This window comes from Daphnia magna, linkage group LG8 (genome assembly GCF_020631705.1).
Source record: "Daphnia magna isolate NIES linkage group LG8, ASM2063170v1.1, whole genome shotgun sequence".
Lineage (NCBI taxonomy): Eukaryota > Metazoa > Arthropoda > Branchiopoda > Diplostraca > Daphniidae > Daphnia > Daphnia magna.
Genome location: NC_059189.1, coordinates 1,426,963 through 1,447,089, shown reverse-complemented (window position 1 = coordinate 1,447,089; position 20,127 = coordinate 1,426,963). Strand labels below are relative to the sequence as shown.

Sequence of the window (20,127 nt, the reverse complement as noted above, 5' to 3'; positions counted from 1 at the left end):
TCAGCTTTTTTAAACCGGGGTAGAAATCTCTTATTCGAAACGCAAGTAGACCTACTTGCTCAAACGATCCCACTTCAACGTCATTTTGATGAAGCTTTTGTTCACCTGCTTTGCAGGCAAACAAAACTTCTTGCAACCCTGCAGCTAGTCTTTTTTTCGATTCGTAATTGGTTTTCTCTCTGTTAGTATAATACCAGTTTTGTTTAGTAAAAAAAAACAAGCATTTTTCTTTGGGTGAACTACAAGGCACTCTTTGTGCTTGGTATGTAAGTATTGAAATCAGGTGAATTTCCCGCTTTTACGATTGTGATAGTACTAAACAATCTGAATAATCTGGTAAGGGAACGAGATTACCTTGAAGCGAAGAAACGTCTCTCTCGAAGATTCTTCCACGGTGTTTGAGTTACCAAACCACTATGGCACAATGCTCGCTCAAACGGTAGTATATCTGAAGCAATTAAGAGACATGGTTATGGTAAAAAAGGAACCTAAAATGGGCGTTATGTCACAAACTACGGCACTAAGACGGCCAAAGTTATGTCATCTTAGCTTTTCGTAAGTTGTAACGCTGCAAGGTTAAACCACATGTCTGTCTGCTAAGGGAAAAGGTTGTGCGCAGCCGCAGACGACCAAGAGGAGGAAGGGGCAGCGTTGCATACATACAACGTCAAATGAATCGGACGATTTAAATTAAATTTTTATTCTTCTTTTATATATAAAACAAAAATCCTGATTAAAGATCCCTCTCTTATTTTGGTGCTTCAAAAAATTGGCAAACTAACTTTATAATTTTTTGAAATAAGTCTTTTGATTATATGGAGGAGTGGCGCGGTGTCAAGTCAAGATTCTACTAAATAATTATGGCAAGCATCCACAATATAATGTGAAAACTTTAGCTGACGAGAATCGGTATTAAATAATCGGCCAGGGGACACTTATTGTATAAATTTTGCTCCACTTTACGGGAAATATTTAGTCAAAATGGCGCCAATGTACCTATTCTGACATAACTCGTGTCGGCACAGATTTGGACACAGCGTTCGTTAACCTGGTCCCCAGTATTACCGTGTTTCAAACCAACTGTGACAGACACTTCCAACAATCAAAGGCTCTATTTTCTTATGTTAATCTCCTGATTAAGTACATGCTTGTTTTGTGCTGAAACCAGGGCTTGCAGGTCCTGGAGCTAGCATATCTGACGATTGTGTCGTCGCGAAGACGTTCTTTATCAATAGGACGATCTTCAGTCCGTCGACACATTCACAGATAAGATAGTTATCTCACCGTCCAAAGGCTTTGTGTAGTCACTTTTTCACTAACGTTATAGAAACTTAATCCTATCTAGAACAGTAAGTCGCGTTTCTAACTCTCAACTTTCTCAAAATCATAAAAATACGACATGTTTTTGTTTCCCTTGTTTTAGAAAAATGCCGATTGACTTGTATTACATGTCTCTGAGTGCCCCTTGTCGGGCAGTTTTGCTCACTGCCAAAATGGTGGGTGTCGAACTAAACCTGAAAACCGTCAATCTTATGGGAGGAGAACAAATGAAGCCCGAATTCCTCAAAATTAATCCACAGCACACCGTTCCTACTTTGGATGATTCGGGATTCGTTTTGACTGAAAGCCGCGCCATTTGCGCTTATTTAGCAAACAAGGTAAACAGGAAATCTAACTTTTCTAACGAACGCCAAAAACATAATTTATATTTTTTGGTTTGAATTCTTGCTCTAAGTACGGCAAAAACGACAAATTGTATCCCAAGTCGCCAAAAGATCGCGCTGTAGTCGACCAGAGACTCTTCTTCGATCTTGGTGTTTTCTACTCTTCGTTCTCCGATTACTATGTAACTCTTTAAGTTACGAGGTGTCAACGACTACAAACTACTATTTGTTAATTATATATTATGCCTCTTTTTACTTAAGTATCCAATAATATTTCGTGGAGCCACGTCACTTGATGACGGCAAGAAAAAGAAATTGGACGAAGCTTTGAGATTCTTTAACATGTTCGTGTCAGACCGTGATTTTGCTGCCGGAGATCACTTGACAATCGCGGATCTTTCACTGATGGCCTCTGCCTCTACTATGGAGGTAAAAACAAATGAGATTGTCGCCCTTGATTGGTTGTTTTCCTTCATCGTAGTACCATGTTTTCATGCGACTAACTGTATTCAACACCTTTAACAGAGTGTGAATCCAAAAATTTTCGATGACTACCCGAAGATAAAAGAATGGATGGAACGATGCAAAAACCAGATTTCCGATTATCACGACCTTAATCAAGTGGGTGCAGAAATCTTTGGTCAAATAGGTAAAAGTGCTCTGGCGAAAGTTCAGTAAAAAAGAATGAAAATACGGGGGGAAAATGCTGAGAAGAATTCTATAATTGGCCTTACACTTTGCGTCGCTTAGAAGTTTTGACTGGTGTACCACGTTATATTATCAGCCATTTGAGTTCCAACCCAGAGTTAAATAAATATCATGGACGAATGGTCTCTCCGTCAATTATGTGCATACATTTGCATTAAGAATTATTTTGTTGGCAAGTGTTGTCGGAGATGCGTATCTAAGCATTTTTATACCACCATATTGTTGTTCCAAGGATCGTTGGTAGTCTTTCCGTATCAAAAAGCCTCCAGGTTTCCTTTATGGAGTCACGCACTTTGGTTTACAGGTATGGGCCGTCCTTGCCCTAGGGTATCTACGTCTAAGGTGGGTTTAAGAATGATCAAAATTCTTTCGATTTTGGTATGATGCTACAGACAAACTTTAGTTTCCACTGATATTACCTCATTCATAATATCTTTTAATCTTGATTGAAGTCAAGTCCTTGATCTGGTGAAACAATTGCATGGTGCCGCATCGTATTTGGTACAACTTCTTCCGAGTGAGTGTCTACTTTTGATGAAATATCACAATTGTCTTTTTCAAAATGTCCTGAATCGCATATCAAAACGCTGGCTTGGCAAACCCTTATAACTATTTAAAGAAGAGACACGAAGCTACTTCAAGGTGACACGGCTCTATGCCGCTAGATTTTCAATGCCATACACGTGGCCTACCTGATAGCCGATGGCAATATAACGCATCGTTGTACACAGGTGGAATGCTCCATGAGTTCCAGCTTCGCTTAGTTTTTCTGCCAGTCATCGTGACTAGTGAAAAGGAGAAGTATACCCATCTTAAGGCAAACTCGGTGCAGTTTTAGATGGAAAAGAAATACTGGATCGGAAATGTGGCCCTCCGTTGATTAATCCCGCCTAAGAAATGAGAATTTTAAAAGAAATTGCCATTCTATTCGACGTTGCTTTTCGGATAGTTAAGACGAATTAAAACATTTCCTCAACTGAAAAGAAACACGACATGCACCCACCGGAACTGAAGCAAAAAAAAAAAGGAGGGGAAGCCAACCTGAAATCCGTTGCAACCCTCAACCTCTGTCTCTCATGAAAGGTGCACATCAAACCTTATGACCGTCGCATATAAGCAGGTGGTGTTTCCCCATCACGCAAACTTTCCATTGTAAACCTAGATCATTCATCTTCAACGTGCGCTTCAATGATGTTTGTTGTTGTTTTTGTAGATAACTGCTGGGTGATAAGAGATGATATTATATCCAAATCCGATATCTATTCTAACATAATTTTCGCAAAAATTCGTTTATCAACAGATCGAGCATCGTTCCAAATATTTTCTCGATTTTCGGACGTAGGAAAGGGTTATTTATAGAAAAGTTACCTTTCCCGGTTTAATAAACTGCTATCGTAGCGCGTATTTACACGGTAAGCTGGGCCTATCGCAATTTGTGGCGGTAACGTAGTGATTCATTTGCATTGAGGCTTCCCTGTATTAAACAAATATATCCGTACATAAACAACGCCTTATCAATTATTAGGGAAACGGATATCAAACTGCTATAAATGCACGAATAGCTGTGTACTTCCTGTTCATAGCTCTGGTAATATTATGGTGCCCAGTAGATTTTATTCCGAATTGTTAGAGTATCAAAATAGAAATTTCTAGTAATTGGGATGATTCTGTGTCAATGAAAAAGGAAACCAAAGGACATTCACTCTAGAAATTGTCTTGTTACCATGATTCATCACAAATTTAAGCTGTTCTCCAACTTCGTGTTGGCGTTGTCGGTTACTATAGGCATGCCATTAAAATTTTCCCCTACTTGTATAAAAAGGCTGGTGGCAATCTCAAAGACCCCACTAACGAACGGGAAACTTCAACGGTGAAGTGGTTTTTCAGTGCCTGCGCAATCATACGTTAAACTCACGTAAGTAAAACAAATTTTTCAGCTGAACTTCAATTTTACAAAGCCTCCAACGTTACGGAACCACAGCAGTTCTGATCGTGGGAAACTATCTGTGGGCGTGTCTCTATTCCTACGCTATGGCTATTATGTGTTATCGGGCGTCAACACCAAAATGTTAATACTTTTTCCTAATTTTACATCAAAATAGATTTTCAAATATGCCCATCGACTTGTACCACATGGAGGCTAGCGCCCCTTGCCGCGCCGTCGTGATGACAGCCAAAATGATAGGCGTCGAGTTGAACATAAAAATGACCAATTTGATGGCTGGCGACCACATGAAACCCGAATTTCTCGCCATTAACCCGCAACACAACATCCCCACTATTGGTGACGATGGCTTCTACTTGAATGAGAGTAAAGCTATTAGTGCCTACCTTATCAACCGCTACGCGAAGGATGATACCCTCTATCCAAAGGATCCTAAATTTCGTGCTTTGGTTGACCAGCGCCTTTACTTTGACATGGGCGTCTTGTATCGTCGTTTCGGAGAGCTTTACGTAAGATTAAGATTTAAAAAACATGTATAGCTTAAAACTTAACGAATCACCTTTTGTGTGTAAAATTATTGCAGTATCCAGTCATGATGGGCGGTGCTACCAAACTGAGCGATGCGGCCAAAAAGGAACTCTCTGCGGCGATTGATTTCTTGGAAGGCTTCCTGGGTAGCAACAAATATGCGGCAGGTGATCATCTAACTATTGCCGACATTGCGTTAGTCTCTACCGTGTCCACCATTGAGGTAAAGCTCCTGTTAATCAATACTATTTCTATTCAGCATTTTTCGACTAACCTGTTTTGTTTTTAAAAATAAATAGGCAGTTGACAAGACTCACCTTGAAAATCGTCCAAAGATTCTGGCTTGGATAGAGACGTGCAAATCTGAAATTGTGGATTACGAAGAATGTAATCAAAAAGGTGCTGAAATGTTCGGTCAATGGGCCAATTCCTGCCTATCCAAATTGGAGTCAGCATAATCTCCGTCTTGACATCATTCAGCATGTCAACGCCTTTTTGTCTGTTTAAATTAACAATTTCATTTGAAATTTTGAATTCTTTATGTACGGTATATGCTTTACCTGCAATTGATGAAACATCACGTTAACAATACATCTTATTATGGGCTACTTTTGGTGATTATAGTTATCAATTTTCTGGCTGAAGGGCGTAACCAGATTGCCAGTTTGCTGTTGTTCACCATTGTTGTTTTTTTTTTGTGTCCAATTTTAAGATGATTCCACATTGAATTAGATTTGATTGGTGGTTGAATAATATTTCTAAAAAATAGGGTTTCCTGAATTTCGAAATTTTATAGTCCTAGATGTCACCATTTTCACAAAAATTAGCGATTTCGAGTCACGGTGTAGGCTGACAGTCTCCTAGCTGCAAGATAAAGTTATGTAGTCCATCTCTAGGCATGCAATTTATACTTGTCACTTGAACGATTTTCATACATCATGGCTCGCAATTGTATCCAAAGGATGAAACCAGAAGCTTGGATCTCCCTGTTGAACACACTGGTAATTCTGGCCACGATCAGTGGAATTTTGTACATCGTTCACGTTAATTCCAGAAACACGGAACGCTGCAAAATGGCTTGTCCTCAGTTGAAAACGCAAACCAGCAATAACGTGGATATCTCCACCGGATTGGAAAAAAGCGGCACCGGTCCTATCACGCCCACCGCTCACAACGCGGACGAGGAAACTAGAGCAGAATCACGACTCGCACCGGAACCTGTTCCACCGTTTCCTCCCGGTAAATTGGCGGAGAACATCTTCTAGCCGTCTCTGGACACCCAAAATCACATCCGTCTCTTTTTTTGCATCAACGTCGTGAAACGACATGTCTCTGAAAAGGGAAACGAATAAATTTTCAGCTTAAACAAAACATTTCTTAAATTTATTTAAATTTTTTTTTTTAAATCACCCACTTATTATAAGAGTTCAATGTTGGAACAACACACAAGTATACGCTATTTTATTACCAGCCAAAAGAAATCGGTACTAGCGCTACTGGAGGAACTGCCGTAAGAGAAAGGCTCTCTTTGAAAAATGTGTACACCCACTTTGATAGAATTCTGGAGAACAATGGTAATGCCAGAAACACACGAAAATGAATGCCAACATTGAATGCTAATAGAAAAAGTGAGCTTAACCCAAGTAGTTTTCGCAATGCTACCGATCAGAATGGAAAGGTGGATCGATCTTCAGCATTAAGATGCGAATTATTCCATTTTTAAACCCCCGAAGGTCATTTATGCCCTGCCAACATTACCATAATACAAGCTGTTTCGAACGTGGAAATAAAATGGCAAACGTGGCATTTGTTTATGTACCAACTGAGGTGCATAAATCGAGTACTTAACGACGTGCCCAAAGAGTGTCCAAACCGCAATGGAAGAAAGATTTAAAAAAATCGTTACTGTCTGACAATGGCGCGTGTAAACGAACCCTCCCGGAAACAATATGGTTTACTAGCTTGGTTTCACGAGACCGAGGTAGACGTTTTTACGGTTTTACAAGAGTTGAAAAAGAAAAACTAGCACAACCCCAATGGAAGGGGACATCCCTCCCTTCTATTGTAGATACTCTTGATTATTCGGTATATCCTGTCGTTTTTCCCGGTACCACCAAATTGATGTTCACTCGAGAAAGAAAGCGTGGCGGCGATATTAATGTCATTATTTTAATTCGCGATTTCCACTTGCAGACGTGAGGGTTGGGGAGGAACTGGAGAACGAGACGATGCCGTCGATAATGACAGTCACCGCGACCAACAGTACAACCGTGAGATTGGACCAGGTGCTCGACCCCGAGTAACACAGACTCGTGTCCGCCAAAACAAAATTAAAGTTTCATTTCCCACTGGCCAAAATAAATTAATCAAGTGGAAATATTAGAGCAGGGTGTACTAGACCTGAAATCCTGTTTCAGCAAGCCGCCTGTCTGATTCACCACTGCTATGTGTACATTATTTTCGACCGAAACACGTTGCCAAATAAAAATAATTTCGATTTATCTGCTAGAGTAGACGACACAACATAATAATTAAGGCAGATTCTGATTACAACGGCAAAAATACAAAAGACGCAATTAGTTGAGGTCGAATAAAAAACTTGATAATGATGTCTCAAGCGTGAACAGCTGATTTGAGTGATGGGAAACTTGATGACTATAAAGCTGTTCATAATAATCCATCATTTTTTCAATTTTCTTTTCGATTGCGGTGAAACTTTACGAAAATCGGTGGGACATGCGTTTGTTTGAGAAAAAAATAATTCTTTACAATTGGCAGACTGTGAATAAACTGTTGGGTCCTTGTTGCAAGTGTTCCCTCACGACAATTTTTTTCTTTCATTTCCGCTTGTCATAAGGCCCCTGTATTCGTGTCTGTAATGTTTCCCGATGCACGATGATAAATCAACGAAGCTGCTAGAATGTCATTAAGTTACTACGTCAAAAAAGAAAGTACTAAAAAAAAGGCAAGTACATACAATAGAAAACGAATTGAAAGCGGCTTTAAAACAGTTTTACAACCTTAAATTCCTTTGACGGATGCTTCCGCAACATCCATCCTTACGAGCTTTTGTTTTGTGTTGTCGAATAATGCACATTGCAGCGGCCGATCGATACACTAACTTTGGGATCGGTATAAAAGCCGGCGACGTCAACAAGATTTCTGAACATTAATTCAATCCTGTGTCGTGTCAGGTTCTCTGGTTTCCTTCGTCTACACCCATTTTCAAGTAAGTGACTGTCATGATTAACTGTACATCCAATGTTTATCATCTAAGCCCCAAAATTGCGACTTTTGCCGCATGTCGTTACTCTAAAATTAAATGTTTTTTTTGCTTCAGAATTTTGCCTCAAGGCGAAATGCAGAATGACTAGTCAAAAGTATTTTAGTGCGAGCATTGCCCCAAACTATTATGCATATCCTTGTTTTCCTTGAGTTGATTGTCCGTTGCTTTTTGCCACAGACAGTCCAAGATGCCGATTGACCTGTACTACATGGAGGCCAGCGCCCCGTGCCGTTCTGTCATGATGACAGCCAAAATGGTGGGTGCTGAGATCAACTTGAAGAAAACCGACGTGATGGCTGGTGACAACATGAAACCCGAATACCTTAAGATGAATCCCCAGCACAACATTCCCACCATCGACGACAATGGCTTCTACTTGAACGAGAGCAGAGCTATTTGTGCTTATCTGGTCAACGCGTATGGCAAAGATGACACACTTTACCCAAAAGATGCCAAAGTTCGTGCCCTGGTCGACCAACGTCTTTACTTCGACATGGGAGTCTTTTACCACCGTTTCGGTCTAGTCTATGTAATGTTAAAAATTACCTTGTCAATTGTCCAAACCTTAACGAGTATCTTTTGTTCAGTATCCCATCATGTTCAGCGGGGCCACGAAGCTGGACGAGAAGGCTCTAAAGGACTTCAACGAAGCTCTTGATTTTCTGGAGACTTTCTTGGGTCAGAACAAGTATGCTGCTGGCGATCACTTGACAATTGCAGACATTGCTCTGGTTGCTTCGGCTTCAACTTTTGTGGTAAGCATGTTATTTTCTTGTTAATATTTTGAGGTATTTAACTCTTTTGTTTGGAAACAGGCTACCAACAAAACTGTCTTTGACAAGCATCCTAAAATCCAGGCATGGCTGGAAATGTGCAAATCCGAGATTACGGACTACGAAGAAACTAACAACCAAGGAGCTGAAGCTTTCGGCCAATGGGCGCAATCCGCTCTTGCCAAGTTGGAATCTGAATAGATTCTCACCATTAATTAAATTACAGTGTTGCACATGAAAATGTTAATTCCTGAAAAACAATTTATAATACAAAAACTATTACTCAAAAAATTGTAGTACTTGAATTTTATCTTCACCAACTTAAAAGTGAAAATAATTAAACTAGGGCGAGGGTTTCGTTCAATATTGTACACTGTATTCTTACTCTCATTTAATATTACTAGAGTAAGAACAAACACATGGGGAATTCATCTAAATAGTGATGTTTCTTGTTTTGCAATATTAAGCATTCGTCAAATATAGCGCCATTCTCTTGCACTTTGCATCTTGTCACGTGGCTACTACTTTCATCTCCCTACACTTAACAACCGATTCTTACTGCTCTGTCATTTTGCTGACCGCATATTAATCAGAAGACGGTCATATTTGGGAGATGAATTTTTTGAAACAATCAGGTGTCCATTTCCGAGTGACAAGAATGGGACAAAATTTGTTAGTAGTCAATAATAATAGATGTAATACACGGGAATGTAGTTGCTCTATAAATTACCATCAGGCACTCGATACACTCCCACTCGCCAATGAAAATATTTTTGAAAAAATGACTACTGATGATGTAATTATAAGGGAAACAATGTACATCCAAGAATTGCAATTCACCTTTGAGGGCAACACAAATTATTCGCTCAACGTACCAAACAAAATTCTTTCTTTCTCTATTACAAATTCAAATTCTTTTTAATACAAATGGTACGGTGAATAGTTAAGAAGGATTCAGTCTGGCAACTCGACAGCGAGACGAAATCGATCGAAAAATTCTACTCCCCTCCCCAAACAAGTTCCATTTTTCCAGATTAGATTCTTTTGAGCGAAAAAAGGAAAAAAAAATGTGATTAGAAAAACCTAAACTAGCCCAACAAAACGAAAGCGATTATCCGGAGATGATATCTCAAAACATCAACAAAATACACAAACATGCAAAACGCACGACGGTCGAAATTTTATCATCACTAGTCCTGATTCCGTTGTTACCTCATTCAACCGTTTCCCTACTTTGAAAAATTGTATGTTCTTAGGATAAAGTTTAAAGACAAAAAGATATAAAGAGAGAAAGTTCCTTTTGTGTTATATAGAAGATAAGGGAAATTCTAGGACGGCCTGAGGAAGATAGGAGTAATCTGAAGAAAAAAGCTGTAAGGGCGCGAAAACAATTGATTGGCAAACTATGATACAAAACAATCCAAATGGCTAGTGTCAGTTGGATAACGAGATTACTGATAAGAGCATGGAAGTAAAGCGATGCATTATGTTTGTTGTTTAGTCCAATTTCATATACATATCCTCGAGTTGAGGTTTGAAGTAAGTACGGAGTTCGGGACGCTTCGATTTGAGTGTCGGCGTCAGTAAACCATTCTGTACTGAGAAGGCATCTGGGTGTAGATAGATATCTTTGACCTAAACAGAAACACGCTAACTTTAGAAACAACTCTTTTAAGAGATAACAAGATTATCGTATACCTGTTCGAAGGATTTAAGACCGCCTTTTTTCCCCAGATCTGTGATGTCTTTCAATATAAGCTGCTTGATATCAGGGTGGTTGCACAGCACAGAGAGTGTTCCAGGAATACCCTGTTCTTCTGCGTAGAACTTGACGTTCTCTACATCAGGTACGATGACCGCAACTGTGCACGACTTTAGACTTTCGCCGTGAACGAAGACTTGTGCGACGTACTGGCTTTTGATATAAATGTTTTCAATTTTCTCGGGTGCGATATATTCACCCTGTGAGAGTTTGAAGATGTTCTTCTTGCGATCACAAATCTTTAACGTTCCGTTCTAAAGTAATGAAACATTAGCAACATTTCATAAAACATTATGTCTCATAACAAACTTACGGGTAAGAAGGTGCCGATATCACCGGTATGAAGCCAACCATCCTCGTCCAAAGCTTCTTTGGTCTTTTCAGGTTCTTTGAAGTAGCCTTTGAAGACGTTAGTACCTTTGATGCAGATTTCACCGTGGCCACTGGCTGCATAGTAGTTCATATCGGGTACGTCGACTAACTTGATGGCGCAGCACGGGATTGGGGGACCGACGTGTTCTGGTGTGGAATCTCCCTATAGAAAACAAATGGTATTTTTATTTAAAATCCGCATTTCTTTAAATAATCGCAATTATAGCAGTACCTGGACGGTGAGGGTTGTTGGCGCAACGCATTCGGTTTGACCGTAGCCTTCAACAATGACGCAGCCCAAGGCGCAACGCATGAAAGTCAAAACGGATCCAGCCAAAGGAGCCGAGCCAACGACTAAAAGTCGGATGCGTCCACCCATACTGTCTTGAACTTTTCCCAATACAAGTTTATCCCAGATAGTGTTATTCCGGATAATACCACGTCGCAGTTCGTTCTCCTTGGAGCTGAGTGCTGCGTTGAAGAGGAAGCGCTTGAGTGACGAGCTGTTCAAGCCGCTCTGAACCTTGTCGAAAATGCGGTTGAGCAGGCGTGGGACGGCTGGAGTGATGGTAGGTCGAAGGGCTTTCATATCATCCATCAAATTACGGATGTCACCGCCAAAGAAACCGATGGCGCCTCCCTGCATGTACACTGCAATTTGGCAAATGCGTTCCAGCATGTGTGCCAAAGGCAGGAAGGACATCATCACGTCCGAGCAGTTGGGTTTCTGGTCACCCAACTGCAGAAGCGTTGCACTGACGTCAGCCACAACATTTTCATGGGTCAACATAACACCCTTGGGGTTGCCCGTCGTTCCGGACGTGTAGCAAATGGTGCACAAGTCCTCAGGTTGAGGCGGCTGTCGTTCCATTCAAAAAGAAAAAAATAAGACAACCCGTTAAAGCACGAAGTTTTCTTAATATAACCCGCATGTTATTGCAAACACGACATACCACAGGCCTGTTTTTCTTTTCCGCGCCAAGCTTCTCCACATACTCAAAGCTCAACATGTTGATGCCTTTACGCTTGGCTAACTCGGTTGTCTCTTTGGAGATTGGTTTTATGTGAACCAGCTGCTTTAGACAGGAGGGTGAATTGTTGAGCAAAGACTTGCACTTATCTTCGTTATCGCAGATAACCAGAGACATTTCGGCTGAATAAATTTGAACAGACGCCAATTAGTTAATCGTTAATTGCAATAATAGGAAATCGTCACCTTGGTTGATAATGTAGTTGCATGCTTCGGGTCCCAGTGTGTCGTAAAGCGGCACAATGACCATGGAGTAGCTGTAGAGGGCATACTCGCTGAGTACCCATTCGGGACTATTCTGACCGTAGACGCCCACCAGTGTGTCGGGTGTGGGCTTCAGGCCAAGAGCCACTAGGCCCGAACCTAAATTCTGAGCACGCAACAGGGTTTCTTCATAGCGCATCCATTGGTACTGTTTGGTCGGATCCTCTCGCCACCCCAAACAAGGTCCGTTGTCTATATCGGGACAGGTTAACGGGTTAGCTTGATAAATTCTTTGCGTCTTATTGGAATTTGAATTACTTGAAACACGCGCTCCTCGCCGGAAGACGTCGTAGAGGGTCCGGGTGTCCTCATAGAGGTAGCGCATAAATTTCATTTCTTTGCCATCTTTAGCAAAGCGGGAATAGTGAATGAGTTCTGGTCCCTATAGGAATAAAGAATAGGATTTAAAATTTAAAAAGGTTCTACAGCAATAATGAAAAGGATGCATAGAGTTCCATGGGATATCTACCACCTGTGAGACGTCTCCTTATTAGCAAATGAATGAATAGCTGATAATTTTAGAACTCAGTGGTCGCTCGCTTACCCGAATTACGTCCGACTGAACGGATAGATCCAGTGGCGGACGGAAAGGTTTCGGGAACAAAAGATCTTTTAAGCCTCCCGACATTTCTCCGTATCACGTATTTGACTAGCAGACGATAAAAACCACTTCTCTCCCCGAAAACAACACAAGAAATCACACCCGATAACTGATCGGAATGGATCACGCACTTGATCTGTCCACAGCTAGATTTGGAGCGATGTCTATGGGCCGATAGAATTGGAGCGACTGAGCCCCGGCTGCCACCAAGTTGGCAACGTCTTCCAAAACTCTGTGCCTCACTACCACCACTCTCGTTCGGTTGCTCTCAACGACTAATGCAAAAATATATTTCCCATGATCTCGAGGTAGCAGTTCTTGCTCGACTTGAAGAGTGTCCCAGTCGTTCTTCCCTTGTTTTTATTTTTGAGAATGGCTGGCAGACTTGACTGTTTCGCTGCTCAGTTTCGAGCGAACTATGAATCCAGATTTTATCTAGCACAAAATATTGCGGCTTGATTAAGAAACCTAATTATATCTTCTGTTTTCTCCCTGTCGCCATAAAGCACAGACTTTAGCTACATACAAGCTCTTTTTTCGTGTTTCTTTACGTCATCGTGACCTTGTTTTAAATAAGGCATTAGCAGTTAGCGATCCATCAAAACGTGGCAAAACGCATTGAGCATCTATTTCCATTCGCTACTATTTTCGAACTTGCCAATACTGTCCCTTGTACTAGTTTGCCAGGAAACGCCCTAATAAAGCAAAAGTTATCGCTAGGTAACTGCTCGATCCTCCTTTAAAAGCCAATTGGACAAATAGAGGAGGCTCCTGTAAATTATGGCCATGTAAGCATGATGAAGTGGACAGAATTCTGTACACTTCAAAAGGGACGGTCGTCAGCGGTAGGAAAGAGATAACATTTCCATGAAGTGGAACTTCACGCCCCCGCGCTACCACGCTACAAACTATATTGGAACCTACCAGATGGTGAAAAATCTGGATTTAGACCAGCGAGAGGGTAGGAATGTGCAAGCGCCATGACTTTGGCATATGTTCAGCTCACGTGAAGAAATAGGACGTGCATAAGGGTTACGGTATTTTAAAAAATTAAAAATTATACCTCGACAATTGTCTGATTGTCCAGATCGAAAGGAGGTTGTGTTGGGATGGGCCGGTTGGCCAAATAATAGGCCGAGGCAGCGGCCACTCCGACTCCTGCCATTGCCAGCATACCTGCCGCACCGCTGACATAATGCAAATATTGTTCCACGTCCGGGCCTGTAAGAAAATAATGTAAACATTAAAATTTAGAAAGAATAACCACAACGTATGCCCGCGGCTTTTGCTTCGTTCTTTTTTGTTTTTGCAACAAGGCTCGTTGTTTTGTTTTTGCACAGTATTGATTTCTCGCAAATTGCCTTTTTGCGCCATCTAGCGATGAGTAAAAAAGTGTGGATTGTTCTAGAACATATTTTCGATGAAACTGCGAGGACTGATCGACCTAGTCATCCCTGCGGCTAAAGCAGCAATTAGAAATGCAAGCAGGGCTCAACGTACTTTAGAGCCCTCCTGGTGGACGTCCCATCATACCCTTAACAGGTAAAAAAATTGACTGCGCAGGTATCTCGCCATGGGAAAGTTCGTATAACCTTGAGCTCGTTGGTTCTCGTTTCTGTTGTGGCTTAAGTCTGGGGGAGTGAGAAGAAGACTGGCGGGAGTCACGTGATGGTCTGATCGGAGCTTGGACCAATGGCGAAGGGCCGGAAACTCCAAGCTTTCGTGCACATGTTACGCCCGCTGTCCTACGTCATTCTAAACTGTTCTTACTCCAAAGTCCCGCTAGGAGCTTTGGACCGGTGCCATAATACCAACGACCCGGCAGAACCAGTATTTTTGTGTGTGTGTGTTCATTGATTTTTCCTTCTTAGAAGAAAATGCCACATCGTCGGGGAGGCAAGTACATGAGCACCTAGATGCACTGGAATTTCGTGGGAGTACAAGAACGTTGCAGATGTTGAACGTTTAATAACAACGAATAATGGCAACTAAAATGTGAAAAGAAAGCTAGGGAATATTATCTCTTTTTTACGATATTGGCCTTGAGAAATGAAGTTAGTCTAAAGATTTCTGAGCAAAATATCTTGTGCAAATCGTTATTATACGGTTATCCCCTTGTTACAAAAGACTGTCGTTTGCAATCATGAACTCGACACACTTGGCTTTGTTCCAGCGTTAAATCCGGCCTTTTGACATATTAGCAATCGTAAAAGATCCTCCCAAATGACACTCCCCTTTCAGTTGGCTTTGGTTTTCTTTGGGGAACAAAAAAACTTATCAACAAGTTTTGGGCGTACTACAAATCAAATATATAGTACACTGTAGTAATGATAAGATCTTATGAATCAAATCGTTGTCTCTCTCTATGAAAACTCAATGAAGTTCAATGGCTTACCGTGAACGAACTCTGAGCCGGCGAAAAACATGGTGGATTCTGTTTCCCAGCTGCTGGTCACTTTGAGTTATTTTTAGAGGGAAAACAAAAATCTAAAACAAACGCAAGACGGCTATGGACAAGTCGAACTGTCAGGAATGTCACTGCAGAAACTGCCAGCAAAATATTGTGATGAAAGACGCGAAAAAAATGAGGAATTTAGACGGAATGACGCTCAACTACAACCGTCAGCGTGGAGCACTGGAAAGTCTTTAACGCAGTGGAAAAGGCGGCACTTGAGTACTATCCCTCAACACACCAGTTTTATATGTTCTCCCTCTACGAGAAACTCGTAGCCGATCGATAGTAGAGAAGCAACCTTGAGGTTGGGAAGTCGCCCCATGCATACAATGCGCCACGCAGTTTCAAATCCTATTGGCTGTTGAGTGTCACGCCACGTCACGTGACTTGAGCCAGCCAATGGGCGCTTTTTAGACGTTTACCTTTAGCTCGAGGTTACCACGAAAACAAATGGGCACATCATTCTCTACCTCTAGTTTTTCTGTTTATTGAACAATGTGAAAACGTAGGTACACAAAGCGATTGCGTTCTCTGTAATAACAACTGTCAAAAATTTGAACTTTGGCGGACTTTTTTCCAAATGGCGGTGTGCCCATGTTTCGCCTACTTGGCGAAGATTACTGAAAATACCAAGTCGAAAAGAGATCTAGCGTTCGCCTAATGATTTCGTACCGAAATAGACTGTCACGTGATTTCATAGATGCTATAGCGTATTCGTCCAGGCACCCAATGAGTATAACGTCATCGGCCCCAGTGAACTCAACGAATTTGAATTCGTATCATTGAAAAAAACCTGTACTGCGCATTTAAGATTTACGAGACTCGAGTCACGTTGGAGGAAAACGATATATCTACTGGAAGGTGTTATTGCGCGGAAGTAGGTTAATCTTGATGCATTATGTTTAAATTAGTCAATCAAGTGAAATTTGGTACTCCTAACCACAACGGTGGCAAGTCCCGCGTGTCAGCTGCTCACGTGGTTTTAGAAAAAAACAAAAAACATAACAGCTTATTACAGAAAACACGCGTGGGAGGGATTGGGTTTGCGTAACAATTCATTCTTTCGTCAGAATCCTTGATATAATCTACAATTTAATACGCACGTGGAAAGCCTTGGGGCATAATAGGAAGTGATCACGCCCGGAATTTTTCCAGTTCATGAAGGCGACAAAAGTGCTGGCCAGGTATAAATATTTTTAAAAAACTTGTTTGCTCTTACCTTTGATTTTCTTCAAAACGACAGCTGGGCCAGCGGCAACGGTTGAAGCAGCAGCGAGTAACATGTCTTTTTACGTTTCTTTCAGGAAGTTGGGTGCAGAAATCAAAATAATAATGCACACAATCGGGAAACTGGATCCCAATGGCAACCGGTTGGAAGTTGCAACAGTTGTGTTCCGAAGCCGTGTAGAACTCTGCGGGCTTCGGCAGCGAAGAGATCAGCTTTTACACCTTCTGACGGTAGAGCTTGGTTCGATGATTGCCAAGAAATGTCGTCGCCTTTTTGTAATAGAATCTTTTTTCTTGTTTTCGTTGGGTGCATCTACACGGATGGTTTTAACTCGGCCATTTGGCTCGAACGACAACAGACTCACACGTGTTCAAGGCCGACATAAACATAAGCGACTTTGCCCATTTGAAAAAAAATGTGGAGCCAATTGAAAATTTTCTGTCGGAAGCGAAACAAGTCCATGTATAAAGATGCGGATTATAAAGGTATCTAGAGGCATAGTACCGCGCGCCAGTGGACTGTGTAGTCAGGTTTAGTGAATCTTCAGAGAATTCCCCGGTTTTCCCCTAGAGAAAATAAAAAGCTGGTTTATTTTCCTCTGAATTCTTAGTAACCTTCGAATCAGTCTTTTTAAAGATAATTTAAAGTGGGAAAAAAAAAGTATTAATAACTTCAATATTGGCGCATCTCGGATTTAGATCTAAAAACAAGTGCCAATTGGCGGCAACTCAAGTTCGCATCCGCGTCTTTTCTGTTGACGTAGACACATTTTACCTGGAATAATTTCAGAACGCTTCATTTGTCCTTATCAAAAACGGACGTGGCAGATTAGCGTGGCGTCAACATGTGGCGACATCCAAATTTTCTTGTGTTATAAAATGGCACCATTTCATTTCCTCTATCATCGGATTTCAGTCTTATCACGTGAGGTCACTAAGATCGTGTGGTTGCATTACAGAATAGGTTTCCTTGAGCTTTATACTACAACTGTGTCAGACCTGTTCATGTATAAAAACAACTGTTAATAGCACCGACCTTGGCACAATAGCTAATATTGTTATTCTTTTACTTTGACAGTCAAGAAGATGAAGATCCACCCCTAGATATACCTCGTTACATAAATCCAAGGATGTTGTGGACTTGGAATCATCGTTCTATTTTTTTCTCTCCTTTTAAACTTTGCTCAGACAGCACAAAGTTTTGATCCGGAAGGGGGCGAGTCAAGGGCGCGTAATACGAGATGGAAACAAAGTGCAAAATATGTAAAAATGAAAGAAAAAAAAATAAGATGAAAGTTCATAGTCCAAGAGATCATACTGTCTCTGCTTCTCGAGAACTGGTCCATTAAAAAAAAAAAAAAGAGAAAATATCATTAATACACCAGATAAAAGTGTATGTTGTTTAGTGACTGTTCTGATCGGATTCCGTTCGTGGGAATACTTTGGCTGGTCAAATTTCTGCTGTGGAAGACATCAGGCCACCATCACGCCATGTATGTTGATTTTTTTTTTTGCTTGCGCTATGTGAAGTCGTCGCCTTACCGTAACGTGGCTGTTACGGTCGTTGAAACAGATAAAGAAACACGGAGAGATAGCCGCTAGAAAAGTAAAAAAGAAATCGAAATTTCACGAACGTTAAAATAATATTGCTGCAAATTTCTATTCACCATAAAACAGGAAAATAACACCTTTCACTCCCAGTACCTCGTTTTAGAACACAGTCGACACGACTCGGTTTGCATGGCATTAACCTTTTCTTTCAAACTGGACTCAGTGGACTGGTTCCGTGTTCTGACAGAAGCGGGCGGAACAAAAAGACAGCCAAAACCTGAATTACTGGATTTGAGGAAATTAAAATGACATGAATTTTTAAAAACGTCAATGCTTACCTACCAAATTCAGGAAACCCCACAAAGGATTATACGTTATGTTGCACTTACTACTTAGTCAACATTTTCGTTCCTCGGAAACAAACTAAAAGGATCTCTTGATGTTGATACGACGAAAACGATACACTGGGTGCACTGTATGACATGACCTATTGCATAAAATGCTTGGTCAGATTCCGCGATCTAACAGGAAGGAAAACAAAAATTATAGGTTTTAAGTATTTTAAATCTTATAATAACAACGTGTTCAAAGGCCAACATCATTTTGGGTCTGAAGGATGACTGCAGTTGCTGACAGTCGTTAGAATTGTGTCCTTGGGTATCAAACTTCCAACAATACAAAGATTTATATAACAAAGTCCCTCGCTCACCCTGCCCATCAAGAGCAGCACTAAAAATACCTGAAATTAAGCTTACCAATGACTAAAAGTAACATTTTGTCGGGGAGTTTCAAGGTTGTTTCAGACCCGCGGCAAGAGCGGATCTTCAATGCAAACGGGGTTTGTCCGATGGATCACCTTTGTCGACATTACATCCACTTTTCAGGAAGGAAAGCGTGTGCAATAATCATATCCAACGCCCAAGCCAAACACCTTTGAAATGACTTTATAATAAAAGTTTTACAATGCTCTCAAATTGTCCGCAATCCAAACGAAATCCGTGCAAACCTTCAAAAATAATTGATGCATATAATTTTGATGGTTGCACCAGTAGGTTGAATTTGAACGGCGCTGCTACGTGACGCTGCAGTTCGTTTGCTATTGGCTAGTAGCATCGTACGATCATGGCAGAATCTGGGCAAAAATTAGAAACGATGGATCGATAGGGGTGAATAAAATATGGAACTTGTTCGTCTAGCAACAGAACCAACCGTACGGTGTAACAGTCATAAAGGCGTGGTGTGTGGACATCAATGTTGAAGGTTCGTGTGCAGCAGCGCTTGGGAAAGTTTATGACAGTCCATAATCACCAACGAGTCTGAAATCTTCCATGTTAAAAATTCAAAAAAATAAGAAGAGAAACGTAAGTGCTGATGGTAAAGAAACTCATTGCAAAAAAAAAAAAGAACCTTTGAAACTATTGCGAAAGAGCCTCACCATCGCGCGCTATTTGTAAGTCCTTGTCATCTAATAAGGAAAAAAACTGTAAAGGGAAAACATTGGGTCAGCGTGATCGTTAGGTTGAACATGTACCCCCATGTCATTCTTGAACGTTCTGGATCCGATCGATGCTGGCATGAGAAACAAAACAAAAACAAAATAAAGGAAAACAAAGCTCACTGCCGGCATGTCAACATCTAAAGGACGATGAATCATATCAAGTTGCTTGGAACTGATCAAAAGTCTATCTGTTTTAATCAAAACACACAATAACACGTGACAGAGCACGTAGGCTAATCCAAGTGAAGAGCGAGAAATATAGTGACGTCATTTGAAACCTACGCTGCAACATTCCTAGTTCAAGCTTTCTACAACTAATACTACGTGACGGCCGACTTTCACTCCTGCATTGAAGCCACGGTCGTCGCATATAGGCTTAGTTTCAATTTGTGAAAACCTCTTTTGAAAATGGCACGTTTTTCTGTGGGAAAAAAAACGTACCAGTGTGCAAAAAAGTTTAACA

At 41.0% G+C, this 20,127-nt stretch overlaps 4 protein-coding genes and 1 long non-coding RNA gene across 7 annotated transcripts; 4 read left to right on the top strand and 1 right to left on the bottom strand.

The window, feature by feature from the left end:
* The first annotated feature begins 1,034 nt into the window (after nt 1-1,034).
* LOC116929319 (glutathione S-transferase 1) lies at nt 1,035-2,507 on the top strand. Its single transcript, XM_032936506.2, has 5 exons — nt 1,035-1,349; nt 1,424-1,658; nt 1,736-1,846; nt 1,926-2,093; nt 2,190-2,507. The coding sequence occupies exons 2-5, from the start codon at nt 1,428-1,430 to the stop codon at nt 2,340-2,342; spliced, it is 663 nt and encodes a 220-aa protein (XP_032792397.2). The 5' UTR covers nt 1,035-1,349; nt 1,424-1,427; the 3' UTR covers nt 2,343-2,507.
* Nucleotides 2,508-4,132: 1,625 nt separating this feature from the next.
* Nucleotides 4,133-5,453, top strand: LOC116929316 (glutathione S-transferase D1). Its single transcript, XM_032936504.2, has 4 exons — nt 4,133-4,287; nt 4,475-4,826; nt 4,901-5,068; nt 5,145-5,453. The coding sequence occupies exons 2-4, from the start codon at nt 4,485-4,487 to the stop codon at nt 5,301-5,303; spliced, it is 669 nt and encodes a 222-aa protein (XP_032792395.2). The 5' UTR covers nt 4,133-4,287; nt 4,475-4,484; the 3' UTR covers nt 5,304-5,453.
* Nucleotides 5,454-7,921: 2,468 nt separating this feature from the next.
* LOC116929315 (glutathione S-transferase 1) lies at nt 7,922-10,216 on the top strand. The gene is made up of 4 exons (XM_032936503.2): nt 7,922-8,074; nt 8,309-8,660; nt 8,719-8,886; nt 8,947-10,216. Exons 2-4 carry the CDS (start codon nt 8,319-8,321, stop codon nt 9,103-9,105), a joined length of 669 nt encoding a protein of 222 aa, XP_032792394.2. The 5' UTR covers nt 7,922-8,074; nt 8,309-8,318; the 3' UTR covers nt 9,106-10,216.
* On the bottom strand, nt 9,259-17,182 carry LOC116929305 (long-chain-fatty-acid--CoA ligase 1). 3 transcript variants are annotated; one of them, XM_032936489.2, is made up of 10 exons: nt 17,121-17,182; nt 16,608-17,054; nt 13,997-14,154; nt 12,591-12,714; nt 12,255-12,524; nt 11,992-12,191; nt 11,271-11,897; nt 10,980-11,201; nt 10,603-10,920; nt 9,259-10,539 (listed from the first exon to the last, which is right to left on the bottom strand). In XM_032936489.2, exons 2-10 carry the CDS (start codon nt 16,669-16,671, stop codon nt 10,402-10,404), a joined length of 2,121 nt encoding a protein of 706 aa, XP_032792380.2. In that variant the 5' UTR covers nt 16,672-17,054; nt 17,121-17,182; the 3' UTR covers nt 9,259-10,401. The 3 variants fall into 3 exon arrangements, with proteins under 3 accessions (XP_032792380.2, XP_032792381.2, XP_032792382.2); XM_032936490.2 differs by lacking the exons at nt 16,608-17,054; nt 17,121-17,182 and adding an exon at nt 15,329-15,613; XM_032936491.2 differs by lacking the exons at nt 13,997-14,154; nt 16,608-17,054; nt 17,121-17,182 and adding an exon at nt 12,877-13,198.
* On the top strand, nt 17,134-19,131 carry LOC116929322. The gene is made up of 3 exons (XR_004397788.2): nt 17,134-17,622; nt 17,694-18,221; nt 18,293-19,131. It is a non-coding gene; the product is annotated as an uncharacterized LOC116929322 (long non-coding RNA).
* The last annotated feature ends 996 nt before the right edge of the window (nt 19,132-20,127 follow it).